General features: G+C 40.5%; 1 protein-coding gene across 1 annotated transcript in view; it reads right to left on the bottom strand.

The window, feature by feature from the left end:
* Positions 1–247: 247 nt before the first annotated feature.
* CDKL5 (cyclin dependent kinase like 5) overlaps positions 248–20,621 on the bottom strand; it is a 195,826-nt gene continuing 175,452 nt past the window's right edge. Inside the window, exons 11-17 of the mRNA XM_040468278.1 lie at positions 19,513–19,656; positions 19,115–19,220; positions 15,543–15,666; positions 8,184–8,283; positions 4,469–4,591; positions 3,195–3,314; positions 248–671 (exon numbers count right to left, since the gene is read on the bottom strand). Coding sequence (XP_040324212.1) covers positions 285–671; positions 3,195–3,314; positions 4,469–4,591; positions 8,184–8,283; positions 15,543–15,666; positions 19,115–19,220; positions 19,513–19,656 — 1,104 coding nt within the window. The 3' untranslated portion in view covers positions 248–284. The remainder of the gene's footprint in view (positions 672–3,194; positions 3,315–4,468; positions 4,592–8,183; positions 8,284–15,542; positions 15,667–19,114; positions 19,221–19,512; positions 19,657–20,621) is intronic.

Raw genomic sequence — 20,621 nt, 5'->3', positions numbered from 1 at the left:
AATGTCTTCTTCCTCAGTGGCACATTCTATCCATTCTCACACGAGATCCGAGGGGACTGGTGGTCCCTAAGGAACTCCTGTGCCTCTGAGATCCCTGACTAGCATTTGTAGCCGTGAGGAGCCAGAGGGCTCCACACATACAATATTGCACTCACCTTCATAAAGCTGAAAATACTGGCTGACCACCCCAGCCCAGCCCAGCCCAGCCCATTCCCCACCCACCCACACCCTCCCGTCCCCTCTCCACTGGCTTACCTACCCCCCATCCCCTACCCCAGCGCACACTACAAGGCTGTCTCTTTTAAATCATTCAGATTTGGCATTCGAGACCGATTTGTTCTGTTATAAGGGTGCCCGTTTGGCCCACTCTTGGCACCCAGCTGTTCAGAGTAGGAGGGCCCCTCTGTGGCACTCCGGCTCACAGAGGACACGTGCCAACCAGGGTCCATCTGACCTGGCAGCTGGAGGGCTGGCCGGCCCTTGGGTGTGGGCTCCTGCCGGATGTTACTGCTCCCGCCAGACGCCTGGCTCAGGGGGTGGATCCGAATTTCTGAGAAGGAATTTTTGGCTTGTTGAGTTGTTAAGGGCTGGAAGCGGGGGTCTGAGGAAGCCGGGTGATTTGAGGCTGAAGAGAGATGTAACAGCTTGCGCAGTGATTTTAACGGCTGGCTCTGGAAGAAAAGAGGAGAGCGCACATAGGAGTTCATTTAGAGTAGACTGGAGAGCTGCGAGAAGTGAGCACAGATCTGAGATGACTGCTTGTAGCCAGCACAGAGGGCATGGGGAAGGAGGGGCTAAATCCAGCCTTATCTGTCTTTCTGTTCATTTTCAGATAAGATCAAAATTATTTATCTTTAATGACAACTAGCTAAGAAATCTAGAGCTGGTGTGGTGGCGGATCAAAGGCTTAGGCACCTTCTATCTGGCTGCATCCCATCTTCACAGGGAAAGGATCTCCTGCTTCAGCCAGCAGGGAGCAGCAGAAGGAACATGCCTCTCCCTTTTTGAGAAGACTCCCCAACAGCTCCGCATAAAGCTGCCACTTATTTTTCACAAGCCGGGACTCAGCCATTCAACCATATCTAGCGGCAACAGAGAACTGAAGAAATGTAATGTTTCAATTAGGCAGCAGCGTACTCAGCTACAAATTGCATATCCCCCCCTTCTGTTCTTATCTCCCCGATTTTCCCTTTCCCTTGACATTGCAAAAATCTAAACGTTCCCTTTCCACACTTTTACTTTTTGGGGGGTAGGGTAAGATTTGAACACTGAAAAGTGAGCAAAGCAGAGAAAAAGGAGCAAAAGCCCTACAGATGCTAAAACACAGTTCCCTCACAGGAGGTTCTGGATTCCTAACATGGGCTTAAGAGCTGCCCTGCTTGTCTGCTGCGTGGCTGGAGCGCAGACCCCACTGGTGCTGTACTGTGGAGGGGGATTGTGCTTCAAGGCAGAAGGAAGGGTCCTGGCAGCCATCTGCCCCACACTGGCCAACTATTCTCAGGCAACTGCTGAACTGTGGGCTTCCCCACTGGCGAAAGGTGGCTCACTCCTTCTCCTCCTCTAAGTGCTGTGTGATGAGGCTCACCATCAGAAGAGGCATGTGAAAGCATCCTGAAATTCAAGGTCCAGGGACCCTGCAATCAGGATGTAGCCCTAGCCTTGGGGCACCTCTGGCTGCCAACCTTCAAGGGCCATGCGTTTAAGGGCTCAGCAAAGTTTTAATAAAATGTCGATGATCTCAAGGAACAGAGCACTGAAATCAAAGGGAAATTGCTTGAGAATGGACTCAGGTAGAAACTGCTCCTGAGGAAGCATCCTCCGTGGCCATTCCAAAGTCTGCCTGAGAAAGCTCTGTGGTCCCCAGGAAAGGTGGCACAGTACGGTACACACTGTGTGTTTTCTGTTATTGAAATTGGTATGATAACACAATGCGACTCCTGGTGATTTTTATGGCCCTGACCACATGTAACTATCGAGCAATTACAATACTTTGGGTCCAGCTGGATATATAAGGTAACCTGAAAAGAGCTTCGTAGTGAAACAAATGGCTACACAAAGAAGGTTCTAAAGCCCCACGTTCTTTTTTATAAAACTGGGAAGAGGATGTCAGGCCCTCACTCAGAGCCCTGTGCTCTTAATTCAGATACATGTCCAATAACATGGATATCTGGTTCCCTACACCTTCTCTGTCCCCTTCCCTCCTCCCAGCCTATACTATGTTAGAAGCAGAAAATATAAAAGGTTGGGCAAATGCAAGTGAAATCTGGGAACTTGTGTCAGTGGCTCTAAGTAACAGTTAAAGAAAGTAAACAAAAAACCTATGGAAATAGACCCTCTTCCTCTGAATCACAGAAATCTGTGGCCATCTATAGGTACAAGAAGTCCTAGAGCCTCAAAAGTTCATAGAGGCTATCAGAAATTATAGTACAGAGGAATACTGGGTTTATAAAAATATTAATATGATCAAAAAACTAGTTAGATTATGTTACTGTGCTCATTATGGGATACTGAAAAGATGCAATATTAAAACACTCCTAATCAAAACAGTTGTTCAAAGGAGATAAACCTCAGTTACCTAAAAAATTTACTGATTGCATTTTCTGCTTATTCCCCCTATGGCAGGTAAATGTGATTGCACAATACTGTCTGATATGCAGTTCCTAATGCAACTGCTCAATTTCTATCAAAAATAGTATTGATTTCATAAGTTTATTCTTTCAAGAAAGGTTATCATGTCTGTCTTTCAAGGCCTAATTCATATGCTACCACATTTAATGAAACCTTCATCTTCCCACTCTCACCTCCCCTGCATTTGATGGCATGTCTCACTTTTTACCATGAATGATGATGATTTATAGATCCTCTCTCTCTCTCTTCTAGGATATGTAGTATTTATGGGCTGGGACCACACCTTAATTATCCCTCTTAATCCCCTCCAACATCCACCCACCACGCCCAGCCTGGGCTAGCTGAAGGCTAATGGAATCTCACTTTTTTTCCCATGAGAACATGGGTCACTGAAACAAGATTCATTTGGACTCCCGAAATGCATCTGGCTATTAGAGAGGGTATATTCTGAGGAGGCTCTCAGCCTGTTGTAACACAGAGGCTAAATTCCTCAACCCTGCCCTCCACTCAAGAGAGACAGCCACTGCAGAGTCTAAGAATCTAGGAGTGAGGCAGGCACCGCTCACTTGGGTCTGTAAATCAGAGATCTTGTCAGGACGCCACTCCTTTGGTCTGCTGCCCGGGGTGCTAGCAGAGTGAATGGCTTTCTGTAGTGTCAGAAGATCAGGGCCATCAGGATTGGGTACCTAGAGCAGAATATGGACAAAGATTCAGTAAGAACCCCAATAAGCCTAATTAAGATATGCAACCACACCCAAGAGGAGAACAAAAGCAAATCAAATGAAACCGAAACTCGACCCCGCCGCCCCCAATAAAAAAAAAAAGAAACCAAAACTCTCCCGACGTTCACAATGCAAGTGATGCCAGTTAAATTCTGCTGCCCTCTTAATAATTTTCCCTGCATTAGGAAAAATTGGCAGATGTCATGCAGCTTTGTTAAAACCTCAACCCTTAAAGCATTCCCATGCTGTTAGTTTTAGTCGCTGTAAGAGAGAGCAGTTAAATTGGGCTGTACCAGGAACTGCTGTCGTATCCTCATTCCATATTGCAGTTAGGTTATGAACCAGTTCAATAAAACAAAAATTTGCTCCTGCTGGGAAAATGATCCAAACACTGTATTTGGCGGTGCCCAAAGAAGGCTAGCAGGCTTTCAAGGATACCAAAGTGGGAAAAGTATGGTTTGAATCATATTCCCAAGACACCGCCCAGTAAATCTGGGTCTAGCGTTATACACTATAAAAATGCTGGAAATTTGTGCCACAAATTCCAGATGAATGCAATTGGTCCATTCACCGATTTTGGTGAACACAGAATAATGCCAAATGCCAAGCAAAAGCCCTGGCTTTACACTAAGTGACCAGCAAAAGCTAGAGCCAGGCAAGGAAAAAGCAAATCACCAACCAAGAGAAGGTGTTTTCATGGAGCCTGCTAGCTCACTCAATTTGGTCAACTCAACTTGGTTTCAAAGAACAAACTGCCAACCAAGTGTTAACAAACTTTGTGAGTCAAATGAAAAGACACTGTTAATTGTAAATGTTAATCAAATTCTTTACAGGAAATAAGGGATTTTATGAATGCCATCTGCCGACAAGTGGGTAACCAGACAACCCAAACTAGTTCTTCCACTAGTTTAATAGCTTTTTATGCTTCAACTTCCTTAACTGATTCAGAAAATCCAGAATGGCGAAGAATTGGTATTTCAGTGAATTTATGGAACTGGCTCAGGTACTTAACTAGCACAAAGAGAATATGACCCCATGAAAATAAGACATGCTGTTGTCATCAGTAAAACAAGTTTACTGGAGCAGTTTTCAGGGCTACCATACATAAAAATGGGTACCATGGGTGGAGTGACTACAGGAAGCTTTTTCAAAGAAGAACTATGCTTTAAATGATTCTTTGAATTAAAAAGAGGAAAGAGGGATTTCTTGATGCTTGGATTCTCCCCGTTGGTGGAATCTGTCTGCAATATAAGATACAAATAAACTAATTGCAAAAAAAAAAGAAAAAAAAAGAGAAAAGAAAAAAGAAAAGAAAAAAGAAAAAGCAAAGAAAGAGAAAAAAAGAAAAGAAAAAAAGGTGTTCTTACTGAAACTCCTAGCCCTTGGAAGCCCTGATACTGTTAAATATTGATAGTCACTTAAGGAATCTCTGTGCTGTTGTGTGCACCTAGAAGAAGTTCTGTGTCATTTCTCACTTGGACATGAAGATGCCAACAATGTAAATTCAAGACCTACAAAAACTTCAATGTATATAAAGAACATGTGGTCATGATCCTTACCTATAGTAGGAATGCCTAGAAACTTACACATATCTATTCACATTGAGCTTAACAAAACATTTAAGGATTTATTTATTATCAGAAATACGATTATTATAAAGAACTATGTTTAAAGAGCTACTGATGAACTTCAGTCTTTTCCTAATTGCTAGAGAGGACTTCAGCAACTAAATAATTGACCATGTAATCTGCCTATAGGGGGGAAAAAAAGAGAAGATACTGCAAACCCTTTTCAACATGGTCTATTGTTGAACCAGAAAACATCACTTGGAAGAGGAATTATCACTGTTACAGGATTCTACCATCGAGGAAGAAGCCTGGTTCCATAGTGTTAAAGAAATATTTACCCCATGGAAACTATGTGGCACAATTCAGAATACAGGTTTTCAAAGTGAAAAAACAAAGTTCAATCTTTAAATTGACGCATGATTACCAAGTGAGATACTAACTAACTAGGCTACAATTACCAAGTTGGCAAAGTCACCATATGCTCTGAGGGCTTATGCAACTCTGGATGTGGAACTGAGGCCAGATTTCCCAAGGCGGCTTCCAGATTTGCTTGAGTCAAAGCAGGCACCTTTACAATACAGAATTATTTTTTGGCACCACTCTTCCCTGTTTTGGATAGCTCAATTGTCAGAGATTGAGAATATATATGAAGGCATTCATACCACCTTGTATGAAGCCATTCAAGGAAGACAGCCCATGAAGGATTCTGTTCCCATGATGGGATCCCAGGGAAGAATTTAATTCACATCGCTAAGGAGACCACAAGAGAATTCCCAGGACTCAGTGGCCAGAGGCTCTCCACCAGAGATGGGCCTGTGGCATGAACTGAGTCTGGGCCTGTTATTTAGAAGACCCCACCTCTAGTTCTCCCAACTGATTATGTGGCTTTGGGCAGGTCACAACTGGCCTGGGTAGTCTTCTACCAGTGAAATAAAGGTGTTAAACTAGATTTAGGACCCACTGAGGTTTTAAAATGTCCTGTTTCTCTATGTGCACTGGGCATTACATTTCTTTTTTATTTTTTTAATCTTATGCAAATGCCACAAAGCTTTAAATCTTTCAAAGCTGGTTTCCTTTTGCTGACTCATAGAAAGTGAAAAACAAAACAAAACAAAACAAAACAAAAACAAAACAAAACAAACTACCTTTAATTCTGTTTCAATACTCACTTGAAGAGACAGAGTTAACATAATGCCAGGCTTAGGAGCCTGAGATCTGGCAGGATATAGAGGGCTCTTTGGAAATCTTACTCTAGATACCAAAGTCCTTAAAAATTTTTTTTCTTTTAATTAAAAAATGCAGAGGCACAAATAATTTTTGACTTGGAAGGCTTAAAGCATAGTGGCCTATACAGCAATATTTTGCAGTTACATTACATACCAAAAATGAAATGTATAAAAACCTAAAAAAAGTAAGTTCAAGTGGAGAGACTGTTAGAAAATAATTTTCTTATTTATACTAACCTATACTTTTTGAAAATCTAAAATTTAAAAATCTAGAATTTGAACCAGATCCTGAATAACAGAGTCAATCAACATATCAACTCAGGCCGTAGTAGGCCAGGGGCTTTAGGTTTAATGTTAGTCTAATGCAGACTGACATCAAAAGCCAAATCTATACACAAAACACCTTCAATTCCTTGGTTCCTGCTACGTTCTTCCACTTAATTACCCCACAGTGGCTACAGACCTGAGGTTAAGAACAAAAACAAAATCCTCAGAATAAAAATAACAGTGGTGAGGAGAGGTAGCCTAAGTTCAACGTTCATGATGGATAAGTATGTTCTACAGACAATGATAAAAGTTTTACTTTATTAGCACTTTAAATATTTTAAGCTCCTCTACTTTAAATAAATCTGGCCTATTTTATTCATCCAGTGTAAATAATAAATGTAGCAATATTTGAGTGGCATTTTGATTTAAGTGAATTTCAGTTAAAGGCACAGGTAGTGTTTTTTTTTCTTTTTTAAACACTTCAGGAATATTATGCCGCGATTAAAATGAAGATAACAAGATCTGTGTAGTAAAATATATATTGTGTGTATGTGTGATTGATAGATATATTTACTATTAAAAGCCAGGACACAAAACTATACTACAAGGATTACTATTATTTAAAACAAACTTAAAAACCACCTTCTTTCCACAAACATGCATAGGGTAAAAGCTAGGAGAAATATACCAAAATCTTAATGCTAGTTGTAATAGGGTGATAAGATTAGAAAGCATTTTTTTCTCAATTTTTCTACAATGAGCTCATTTATTTTACAATGAAATATATCAATTTAACAAATAAGCAAATGAAAGAATAGTCTAGAAAGGTAATCTAGAAAGATCTTTATTAATACTTCTAAAACATCTGTGATCCTTACTTTGGGTGTTCCATTCTTGTTCCTACTATCATCTATCTCATCGTTACTTACCAATGAATCATAATCCTAGAATCTTTTTCCCTTTTAAAATAAATGAAAGTCAATCATGTAAGATGTAGAAATAGAAACAAAATCATTTAAAATAGCTGACTCAACAAGCAAAGGGGGAAGCAGGCCTCACGTGGGTGAAGAAAGCTCCCGCTGGCCTGGAGGCCTCGCTTCCCTATGTTTCCTCACGTCACTAACCAGCAGAATCCTTGCTTGGGTGGCTCAGGGATGTGATGTGCACGGTTCCATGGAGCCAAACCTTGGTTCAGGCAGCGGGCTCCCAGGAGATAAGACTCGTTCCATTTCACAGTTCAGTCACAAGATAAACATGTCTTCCTACTAAAGCAAGCCCTGAAATGTCAAATACTATTCTCCTCTCTGTGATTAGGCAGCCCAGAAATGCATTTGTCAACAGGGGAACTGGAAAACCAGCCAGGGAAGAATAATGAATGATGGGTAGTTATAAACTTCCAGGATTTAAGCATAAACCAAAACCATTTCCTAAGTTTTCACATATCTTTACTCCCCAAAGAAAACTAAATCCTGCAGCTTCATAGTTTTTTTTTTTTTTTTTACATGGATAAGGTGTTTACTGAGAGAGGTTTAAAGTGTTCTCTGTAATCCAAATTAAATTTCTTCTATTCTTAGAGATTCTGTGGAATCTGGAAAAGGCTCTTTGAGAGGAAAATAGTTGTATAGAATTTAGAAAGACACATATACAATGTATGTATGTCAAATCTCAATAAGAAAATAATTCACTTTCATTGCCACATACAAAATGTAAAGTACCCACAGACTAATGCAGACTCGTATGTCACTGTATATAGAAAGTACCCATCTACTTACTGTTTGAGATTTCTTCTTTTTCTTTTTCATTGACCTGAAAAAACCTTGTTTTTCCTTTTCCTTGAGTTGTTCAGAATGACTAATGTTTTCAGGACTTTTCCTAAATGGGAAGACATTTTTATCATATTGATCTTTCAATCGTTCTCCTGCCATTATATGACAAATATAATGAAGACTAAAAAATGCATGAAACCAGATTCAAACAGCCATGAAAAATCAAGCACGTAGGTGAAGAGCCTCTAAAAAGCACAGGAGGAACTGAATCTAATCAACCATGGTTAATGATTAGCCTTTAGCACAGGCTCACTTTGAGCTATTATTACAAATGATCTGGTAACTGTGCTGCAGGACCATTTTCATGCTGTTGAAAACCTCTGAATGTGAGAGTCTGAAAAGCACACAGTTTAAAGGATGCCTTTTCCATAACCCTCCAAGGGAAATAACTGAAACATTTTCAATATCTTCATTTTTCTATTTACCTTTTAAAAACCAACTCAACAAGTTCATTATTAGTGGCTTGCCAAGATATTAAACATAAAAAACAAAACAAAGCAAAACAAACAAACAAACAAACAAAAAAACGGTGGTACAAAAGCATTGTAAATAAAAGCAAAAATTGCCTTGAACTGGAAAATTCCCTTATAAAAATGTTGTATTTATTTATTGAAACTAAATTGAAAAATAGATCAGGTAAGAAAAAAATATAGACAAGATGAATGCTTTAATACAAAGCACTCTTGGAAAAAAAAGCTTCTAACTGAAAATACTGACAACATTAAGCTTCATAGCACTGACACCACCAGGTATTTTAATACAAATAGAAGGTATGAATAGACAGCAAACGGGACATCTTGGCCCTAATAAGTTGGTGACTTGTATGTTAATAGGCCCTGTATTATTTAATTTGCAGTCTTTAAAAAGCAACCCAACTGGTGTTGTTCAAAAAGACACATTCCATGGGCTCTACTTAAAATGTTAATATATGACTGTGGAAAGCCATTTTCTAAAATGATTGAATTCCTTCTATTAGCTGTTCCCTAAAATCAAGAGTAAAGCATTAAAGGTGAGAGTGCATTCATATTTATGGTTTTAGAACACCTAATGGTGAAGAAGTTACTAAAACTTCTAAGACAGCATGAGCAAAGCAGCATCCTTTACTTGATTAAATCTGTGTGAAGGCAGAAAACATCTATACAAACTATTACAGAGCCACATGATAAAAAATACCATGAAGCTATCAAAAATAAATCACATCTTCAAAGAATTTTCAGTCATCTAAAGAAATATTTAAACTATAATACTAGGTGAAAACCACAAGATTCAAAACTTCCTACATAGTGTGAGCCCAACTGTATTTTAAAAGGGGGGCATATATGTGTCTATACACACATTTTTTTTTTAAGGCAGGAATAAAATAAAATCTTAATAGCTATCATCTCTGGGTAATAAGATTACTGGTGATCTATTACTCTTCTTTTTAGTTTCAACATCAAACATGTACTACAGATATAATAAAAAGGTTGGACAAACCACAGAAAATTTATTTGAAAAATCAAAAACTCAAGATCTAAGACAATAAGGGGAGAGATTTAAAAAGAGAACAGATTTAAAAAGAGAAACAGATAAAAAACAAAACAAAACAGGAAAACATGACTGAAAGAGCAACGATCATCTCTTCTTGTTTAGCTTAAAAGTTAATGGGAATACCGAGGAAGTAAAAACCCGTACTGTACGCCCAAGTGTTCCTGAAACTCATTAGGACCCGCAATTTTAAACATCAATGAGAGAGTTCCAAGTTCTGAAGTAAAACTTTCATAATACAACACAACCGATACAAATAACTAGCACCGGAATTCAGAATAATACATTTACAATTTGAAAGCTAGAAAACTTCAAAACCTCACACGATGGAATGGGTAAGGATGGAATAATGAAAAGTTTGATTCTAAGTAAACAGTAAAACAGTGTAGTTTGCTGGAATCACAAAAGTACAACTCTCAGGATTGAAAGGAACCTCAGAGAGCATCTAAACCAACCAGCAATACAAATATTTTTACTGTCCTGTAACTTCCAGAAGTCAAAGAACTATTTGCTTATGATATAGCTTATATCCTTCCATAATGGGGTCTGCACCTAACCTAGAAGCACAGCCAAGTATTCGGATTAATAGGCAGAATTTTTTACCAATCAGAATGTAAGTCCAACAAAACCTCAAAGGTATGCCGAGTAGTAAAAGTGCTTTCTGCCAATCCAGGAAATCTTTAAGGGGGACATGTTCATCATGACTGCAAGCTCAGGACAGGAATGGGCGTTACGGTGAGAATGTTAATGCTGGCATGAGAGCAAGAGAAGGCTTGAGACACTAGGCCCGGGAGGAGCAGATTTGGGAGGGAAAGAAGAGTCTCTATCCAGTAAGATGAAAGTGAAAGGGGCTCGTAAGGGTAATGAAAGAAAAGAAGGAGCAGGACAAAAAGCCCAGGGTTTGCAGTTCCTTGTGACCACAAAAGGCAGGGAAGATGAATCAGAGACCCTCTGCAGGGTCTGTCCAGAGACACTGGATAAACTAGAGCCCAGGGGAAGGGGGAATGATGAGGAAAACATCTTCAGACTGAAGCTGAGCAGAGATGGTGGGGCCAAGATTTACGCAGAGAAAGATTCCAGAGACCAAAACAGAAAAGGAAATAAATTACTCTTGGACTAGAAGATGAAAGCTAGGAGTGAAGCATGAGTGTGCATGCATCACAAAAGACACAAAAAGGAAGTCTGAGAGAAAGAAAAAGAGCACAAGTGTGTTGGGGGGAGACAGAGAGAAAGGACAGAGAAAGGGAGAAGCTACATGGAAAGACACACATGGCAGAGAATTAGAGAAACAAGGGAGAAAGCCTGGGAGACAGACTCAGAGAAGGGTGGACACGGAGAAAAGCTGCCTGGAACAGAGGCACCTGAAAAGCTGTGTGTTGTCCAAAAGAATGAAGACAGAGACTTCATCATTTACAACCAGCACTACTACAAATGAGTAAGAGTGTGTCCCCATAATTTATCTCACTTGTGAATTCCAGATCCTATGATATGATTCTGTTGGTACAGGCAACAGACAGGTCCAAGAAGAGCAGTACAAGGGAAGGGTAGGTGGGTGGTCACATCCTTATCAGGGGCAGGACCTTTGAGAAGGACCACCCAGCTAGTCACCTGGCCCGTTATCCAGGGCTGATTACACAGTTGGTGGGGGGCAGCAACCTCCCCCTGCTCTGACATCATTTAACACAACAGTTGTTTTACAGGGGGTGAAGAAGAAAGAGAAAATTCAAGAGACTCTCCTAAAAAAGGAAGGAATGAAAGCTGACTGAATCAAAGTCAACCAACATTTACGAAGCACTGTGTACGTGGTAGGTCTGGTGTCAGGTGTTGGGGCCAGAGAGAAAAAGAAAACAAGGAGTGTGACCTCAAGCTGCTCACAGACTCAAGGTAGGACACTGGCAGGTTGGATAGAGGGTCAGAATCCTGGCGCGTCAGAAGAATCCCTCTGGGAGCAGCATGATATTCCCTGCTACCTCCCCTCCCCTGGCCATGGGACTAAGGTGATGTCTGAGAAGAAAATAATCAGTGAACAATTTTCTGAGTTATGGTAGCAAGCAATAATGGATGCCAACATATTCCTAACTTAACCAGAAGAAAAAGCTTGGGACTGTGCAAGCAAGTGACAGCAATCCTTCGCTTACCTTCATCACTGGGACTTCAAATTAATTTGGTTTACCGTATAAACATTACTTTTAAACCCAATTTTGACAGCAGTCTTTCCAAATGTATTTATACACTTTGTCTTTCTTAAGCAAAGTAAGAGCAGCCTATTTTATAAATATATATATATGCTATATGCATTATCTATTCTACATGTGAAACCAGAAGGGCTAAAAATGATACTGCCACTGGGAGCCCGAGAAAAGGCAAAAATACCCCTCACCTCTCCCTGGCTATTATTTGGAATCTTTCTCCCTCTTCACACTGTCTTGTTACCTGGCATTATTTCTTGCATGACAACCTCCAGGGCCAACTGCTAAAACTGTGCATAAGAGTAAACAGGCTTATAGGGAGAGTGAAGGTGTTTTCTCATTAGTAAGGATGAATCTGACTGCATTAACCCTGTTTTTCTTGTTCTGAGATATTCTGGCTTATCTCCCAGTTTGTAACTGGATTCTGGATAGCTGAGATGGCCAAAATAACTACCCTGGATAGTATACTATGATATCTATTATTTCATGATTATTTTTTAAAAATTTATTTTGAGAGAGAGAGCATGTGCATGGGCACACAAGCAGGGGAGGGACAGAGAGAGATTGACATATTGAGAGAGAGAGAGAGAGAGAGAGAGAGATTGAGACTGACTCTCAAGCAGGCCCTGCATTGTGAGCTTGGAGCCTGACGTGGGGCTCGAACCCACGAACTACAAGATCATGACCCGAGCTGAAATCAAGAGTCAGACACCCCAACAATATCTATCACTCTAAAATATGATCTAGTAACTCGATTCTTCCATTGCACGAAGCATGTCCGCTGTACAAATATTCTCTTCCCAAAAGAAATGTGAAGTAACACTATCAAGGAGAAACAGACTGCCCTTAGGCAAGTGATAATTTAGGAACAGCGAGTCACTATGTTACCATAACAAGGCTCGTTCACGTTTTTGTAAGTTATCAAGCTGCGTTTCTCTCAAATATACACAGTATGGTGAACCAATGAGATATCTTGTTCAAAGACAAAAAAGTTAAGGTAAGTCTCCCGAAGGACAAGTACATAGCAGTCTTAACATGAGGGGCAGTGGAAACAAGAGAATACTGCAATTCAAGCTGCTAATTCTGAAATTCTCTGAAGCCTCATAACAGCAGAATCAAAGTAGGGGTGACTCGTTGAAGACGTGTCTAAAGTCTAAAGTTCAATGTCCCAATTATGTCTCTAATTCTTTAAAAAAAAAAAAAAATCTGTTTCCAGGTTTCTACATATACCCTGGTCTAACCAAGCTCTACTCAAATGGACTATCAAAAAGACAGAAACAGGGGCGCCTGGGTGGCTCAGTTGGTTGAGTGTCTGACTTTGGCTCAGGTCATGATCTTGCGATCTGTGAGTTTGAGCCCCGCATCAGGCTCTGTGCTGACCGCTCAGAGCCTGGAGCCTGCTTCGGATTCTGTGTCTCCCTCTCTCTGCCCCTCCCCCACTCATGCTCTGTGTGTGTGTGTCTCTCTCTGTCAAAAATAAATAAACTTAAAAAAAAAAAAAAAAGACAGAAACAGTATGTTGTTCATACTGCCTATCCCATGTTTGGTTTTGTTTTGATCTGACCTACCTAAGGTTGTTGATAGAACCATGTTAATCTTTAATTGATGCTCTTTTAAACCATCACCACTCCATCATACAATAACCAAGAGGAAAAACCATTTCTTCTCTACTTCCGTATTCTCACTAATGAGAGACACTACACTCATGGCTTGTCAAAGCTGGTAACTACAAGAAGTTGTAGTACAGAAGAGCTGGTCTACAGTCACATAGAAAACGTACCAAGGTTTATCAGCAAAGGAAGTGGAGGGGAGACACCTGACAAGTCATACTGAAGTCAGAGGACATTAAGGATATAAACTACTGCAGCTAACAGTAACAAGTCACGTTGTGCCACGCACCGCTTTAGGTGCTTTTGATGTTCTCCTTCATTTGATGATCACATTAATCCTCTGAGGGAAGTAGTATTCTTTGCCCTATTTTACAGATGAGGAGACTGAGGGACAGAGGTTCAAGTCACACAGACAAGAGTCCAACCTCTTAGCCATTAATGTAAAGACTTTCATTTAATAAATAAGGCAATGGACGTAAACTGTGCTTATAAAAGTATTTACAGCTTTAAAACCATCATTTTTATTATTATCTTAAAAATAATTAAATTGTTTTCACCATAGGGCACAGTAACACTAAGACCTCAATACAACCCTGCCAGCAGTGTGAAAATTACGCAACCACCTAGGGTCAGGAGTACTGAAGGACCTCAGACCCTTCTATGGCTTCTAGCAACAAACACCAGAGTTGAAATCTGACAGGATCGTCTACATTATTATTATTATTTTTTTTAAAGGTCCTTGGGGTGCCCGGGTGGCTCAGTTGGTTAAGAATCCAACTCTTAAATAAATAAACGTTGAAAAAAAAAAAAGGGGGGGGGCGCCTGGGTGGCGCAGTCGGTTAAGCGTCCGACTTCAGCCAGGTCACGATCTCGCGGTCCGTGAGTTCGAGCCCCGCGGCAGGCTCTGGGCTGATGGCTCAGAGCCTGGAGCCTGTTTCCGATTCTGTGTCTCCCTCTCTCTCTGCCCCTTCCCCGTTCATGCTCTGTCTCTCTCTGTCCCAAAAATAAATAAACATTGATGTTTAAAAAAAAAAAAAAAAAAGAATCCAACTCTTGATTTTGGCTCAGGTCATGACCTCATGGTCTGTAAGTTCGAGTCCCGCATATGGTGCTGTGCTGACTGTGTGGAGTCAGCTTCGGCTTCTTTACCTCTCTCTCTCTCTCTCTCTCTCTCTCTCTCTGCCCCTCCCCTGCTTGCTCACCAGCTCAGCTCTCTCTCAAAGATAAACATTTAAAAAAAAAAAAAAAAAGCTTATAAAACAAAATGTCCTTATTCCCCAAACACATCTGCTGATGAGACTTAATACACAAAATAATTCTCTCCCTACCTTTTTACTACATATGACGCAAAGGACATAAAAGGATAAGCAAAGCTGGCACATCATTTTAACCTTTGACTACCATTATGCTTTTGTGGTGGCATAAAAGGTGTTGCCCTATTTCTATCTTTTCACCCTGAATGAAAGACAGGTGGCATCGAGGTGAAAGGTACAAGCTTTGGAGTCAGACCTCATCTAGGTCTAGATCCTGGCTCCCCTCTCCCTGCAATGGGCCGTCCAGCGCCAGGCAAGTGCTTTCCTTTTTCTAAGCTGCAGCTTCCTCACTTACAGACTGTGAGCCGCCCCTGTCTCAAGGGCTAACTGTAAGAACCAAGCGAGATGGTGCACACAAAGTGCTAAGCAAAGTGTCCGCTATGTGATTCAACGGCAACGAAAGAGACAGTGAAGGACATCACTCCTATCAGAAGAATGCAATGGAAGATGTGAGGCATTTATTGACCCGGCAGATTTTTCTTTTACATGACATTTAATATAAACGCTGAACTTGAAATAAATCATTACAAATAATGGCAAATCATCATCTCCTTAACAAACACTCTCTCTTGAGAAAGAAAGCAAGCTAAAAAGTGTATTCCAGATTTCTTTGAAATCTCCAATCTACAATTGGAAAAAAGAGTAAAAACAAACCAGAATACTCACCATGGATCGAATGCTGGTTGTCTTTTTGAGTGGTTAGTTCCAGAACTACTCTCTGATGGTAGGGAAGACACTCTGGTTGATACATTATTTTCATGGAAAGAATTGTCTGGACGAGGAGATGGCACTGAATAAAGAAAACATCAGTCACTGAGGTCCTTTTTTGGCCAAAGCAGTTCTTAATTGATTCGATTGCATTGTCTCTCACACAAATTAAATAAATAAATAAATAAATAAATAAATCAGTCAGTCAGTCAAAATCCTTCTCTGCCCTTTATATAACTTTTGTGTTTTCTGAGGGTGGAGGCATTCTAGGGAACATTCCCCTCCCCACCCCACCCCCCCCCCCCCCGGGGGGGGGACCATAACCCACATGGGTCAGTTAAGGTCAGGCAATATACATTCAAAACAGAAACTGACCTGTCAGCTGATTAACTGAGGAACATCATAGGATATTTAAAAGTATGAATAGGACAGCCCCCCCCACCGCTTCACTGTTTTGACATTCTTTGAAGTGGAGGCTTTCTTACATCAAGACTCAACTATGCAAAATCTATTCTTAGTCTGAAGTGACTCTTAACAATATGTGTGCTGGAATATACTAACTGTGCTTTAAGCCTTACACTTGGGAGGCAGAGTCAATTTTGTATTGTTTAAAACTAAATTCCAAAGAAATTCGGTTATTTGCAAAAAATACTATTTTCCTCTAAGTTCTTAATCCAGGAATGAACAGAAAGACAAACCATAACATACATGAGTAAATACTTTCCTGCCCTTTGCAGTGGGGGTGGGGGCGTTAGCATCTTTTTCTGTCAATTTCTAAGCTTGGTCATAAATCAAAATATATTGCAAATTTCATCACAAAAGAAATATACAGGCTGAATATCAAGATAAATGACACCATTTCACTTGACTTTTGACCAGCAGGACTGAAAACAGGAAGTATTCTGGAAACATCGGTCATTTCAATGATACCACTAAATCTTCATCCAGTTAGATTTAGTAGAATCATTGAAATGACAGATCTCTCCAGATGTTTCACCTAGTTAAATCTTTTCCTTTTATTTCTGGACTTTATAAAATAAAAAAAAAGTTCTACCTGCCAAACCCTGAAGTAGATTATGAGGAAGAGAAATGAGGGGCTTTGCTGATATGAACCAATTTAATTTACTTGCAATCAAACTAAAACTGTCTTTCCTAATTAATCAAAACTTTGTGAACATTTTATATTAAAGTATATACCCCAGACACCTATAGAAATAACAAAGGTATGGTCCATTTTGGAAGTAAAACTTACAGTGAAAGAAGAAAAGGCATTTGCTCATATACACTAGAATATTTTAACTCACTTTAACCTGAATTAAAATTTTAGTCCCTTAAGATTCTAAAGTAACCATAGCATGAGAAAAAACAGAGTGCATTAAAGGTATATTTATTGCCCTATGCTCTTTTCAAATGCGGAGGTGGGAGGGAACAAGTAGCCTAATCAACATACATTTAGTCCTAAATAACACTTCTATACATTTATTTAGCTCAGGTTTTGAGTTAAAATGACCAAGCAGCTGTCTGTGTTCTCCCCCAATTCCTGCCCCTTTCCAGCTGTCCTCCCAAATCAACAGCATAGTGAGAAGCCAAAAGATGTGGGTGGGGGCGACTGTAGAAGGTCATGATGACTCTTGGAGGCTTTAAGAAGCTGAGCCTCTGGAACACCCAGGACCTTGCCCCTTCCCTGGTGGGCTTGCTGTTAAGTCTCCCCACTAGGGGCTAGGGCTCTGCAGGGGCTCTCATTCTATTACTGCATAGCTCTTCAAAGAGGATCCCTTTCTCTGTCAACATCTCCTAAATCCATACAGCCTCCAAAGCATCTGTTTTAGTTGCCAGTTAACCATCAAAGTATATTTAAAAAATTTTTTTTTAGTTTTTATTTATTTATTTTGAGGTGGAGGGCAGAGAGCGAGGAGAGAATCCCAAGCAGACTTCTGCTGTCAGTGTCAGCTCGACACAGGGCTGGATCCCATGAACCATGAGATCATGACCTCAGCTGAAATCAAGAGGTAGATGCTTAACCGACTAGCCACTGAGGCACCCCTAAAGTGCATTTTTTTTTAATATTTATTTTGAGAACGCACACACAAGTGCGGGAGGAGCAGAGAGAGAGAATCCCAAGCAGGCTCCACACTCAGCACAGAGCCTGTCTTGGGGCTTGATCTCATGACCGCAAGATCATGACCTGAGCAGAAATGCTCAGAAATGCATGAGCAGAAATGCTCAACTGACTAAGCCAACCAGGCTCCCCTCGAAGTATACTTTTTAAGGCTGTGCAAGTGCACTTGAAGATTTTCTTTCATTCAATCAACAAATATTTATGAGGGGCATCTGGGTGGCTCAGTCGGTTAAGCATCCACTTCAGCTCAGGTCATGATCTTATGGTTAAGTGGGTTTGAGCCCCACATCAGGCTCTGTGCTAACAGCTCAGAACCTGGAGTCTGCTTCAGATTCTGTGTCTCCCTCTCTCTCTGCACCTCCCCCACTCATACTCTGTCTGTCTCTTAAAAGTAAATAAATGTTGAAAACATTTTTTTAATTTATTAACAACAACAACAACAACAACAAATACTTGGAAACTGCTAGGCAGTGTGCTAGTCAATGAGGGTAAAAGAGGAAAATATGATAAAGGGGCTTGCAACCTTGTGAGAGAGAAATGTAGACAAAGAATCAGTACCATGTAGTCTGTGTCATGTTAGAGGCCTAGACAAGGAACCATGGGTAGAACAGAGAAGAACACACTGGACTTTGGGTGGAAAGGGAAGACATCATACAACAGAGGACTTCAAAGGAGGACCTTTAAAGGGACAGGAACAAGCGATCCCAGCACGGGGAGGAGTGTGTTTCAAGATGGAGTAGCAGCAGCTAGAGAGGATGGCAAGGGCCAGGGCATGGCATGTCTGGAAAGTCATCTTAGGGAATTCACATTTTGTTCTGATGTCAATGGGAAACCACCAGAGGACTCTTAGCAGGTAAGAGGTAGAGGCCTGGGGGCAGGGCGGGGGGTGGGGGCAGGCAATGAGTTGCCTTGCTCTATTTTTCCCCCTGCAGCATTTATTACCCTTTACTTTCTACATAATTATTACATTTAGTGTGGTTCTCTCCTCATTCTCATGTAAGCTCCGTGAAGGTGGAGACCTTTGGCTGTCTTGTTCATTGACATGTTCTAAATTAGAACAGTACCAGGTACACAGGTGACATCAATAAATATAACTTAATTGAATGAATGAGTGGCATGGTCAGAAGAACACAGCTTCAAGTGGATCATTCCAAGGACTGGTTTGATGGCAACCCTGGGAGACAGGGAGATCAGGTGGGAGGCTACACAAAGAACCTAACTCAGAAGCCATGAGGGCCTGAACTAAGACAGTGGGACACAAAGCAGAGAGAAGTGTTGGAAGGCGACAGTGTAGACAAGAATGGCACTGACGTGAAGTCGGGGCAGTGAAGTGTTGTGGAGGCCATGGGCTGGAGGTGTAGTGAGGGGGAAGGGAGAGAGGACCCCAGGGGGTGCTAGGGGCTGGGCTTACCTCGGTAGAAACTGCCAACTCTCCTCGGAACAGGATCATTGTACAGGTGTCTATTTTCTTTGGGGGCGGTGCCATCATCAGAGTGGGGGTCATGATATGCTCCACCCTGAGACAAGAAACAGGTTTATAAAAAGTAACAACAGAGCGATGATGATTTGGCCTATGAACTTACAACAGTGCCTAATTGATCCATAACTTACTCCAGCATCTTTTAAAGAGAACTCAGAATTATGGCATGAGGAAGACTACTTAACTTTATAAGTCCTTACATTATTTGTGGGAGAAGGACTATGAAGAAATTTGAAGAAATTTGAAAAGATAGGCTGTAATGATGTCACATGACCACTCTTTACAGACAAGTTTTAGGGTAAAAGTTAGCAACTGTGGAGAATTCAGACCTCAGACTTCTGCCTTGCGTGGAACGAAGAGGTGCCTTCTCTGGAGGATTCTTTAACGGAAGATCGAGCCACAGTCATCTCTGGAGGGAGCTGTTCTCCAGGCTGGAAGTCAAATTTAAAAGGATTTATAAGAGTGTCCTGTTCCTAGGGATGAAAATCACCTAACTCGCCATGGGCTTTATTTGGCATAATTACTACCTTCACCAGCTAAAATAAAAAATGTTAGTTGGCTAAAACACAAATTGTCCCATAAAAGAGTGAATCATCTGATGAATGTAAAATAATTCAAACAAATGTCACACAGATGGAAAGTGAAATTCTCATTAAAGTTAAGGCAAGCAGGGAAAGAATTACGCTGAAAATAGTTCAATTAATTATTAAAAACAAAGAAAATTATCTTCCCAATATCTAGTCATGTTTCTGTGCAGCACTCTAATTAGAGATTCTATTAGTTAATCCAAAATTTCTCTAGCAGATCCAAAATTATTTTTCATGAAGAACTTAAATGGCAGATTCAGATAAAATCAAATATTCTTTGGATATATCAAGGAATACAATCAGCACCCTTAATAATAGGGCTTAAAATTTCCTACCTACTGTAATGTATGTACTTAAATTTTCTTAATCTTCCGTACGATAACGGTATTTGTATTTCGTGTATTCTCTTAATCATAATCATGACAGCACACATCTCAGGAGATACTACCTATTTCTCTCAAGGAAGTGAGACACAAGCTAAGAGCAGCCTTGGTCCACAATGGTGTGTACTGAGGGGAAAAGTAGCATTTTCCACCCTTGAAGAAAACAAGATTAAGGAACAAAATTACCAAGCCATGAGGAGGAGTTGGCTGCATTGTGTATTTGCACAACACACACACAGAGTATTATCTTGAGCCTTACGTGATGTATCAAAAACACTTTACTTGAATTTTAAATAGGATTCTCTCAGTCTTTGTCTCCCTTGCTCCCCAAATATACTATGAAAGAACATTTTGGGCAGGAAAATCATCCAATGTAGCCCTTCTTCCTACTTTGTGACAAGATCTCTTTTGAATTTTATCACCTGTATTGTTTACAAAGTCCTCTAGAAAAGTTTTTTTTTTTTTTTT

This window comes from Herpailurus yagouaroundi, unplaced genomic scaffold, assembly GCF_014898765.1.
Source record: "Herpailurus yagouaroundi ecotype Mexico unplaced genomic scaffold, PumYag 67690, whole genome shotgun sequence".
Taxonomy (NCBI): domain Eukaryota; kingdom Metazoa; phylum Chordata; class Mammalia; order Carnivora; family Felidae; genus Herpailurus; species Herpailurus yagouaroundi.
Note: the sequence above shows the minus strand (reverse complement) of the source record. Positions and strands in the feature narration are given on the sequence as shown.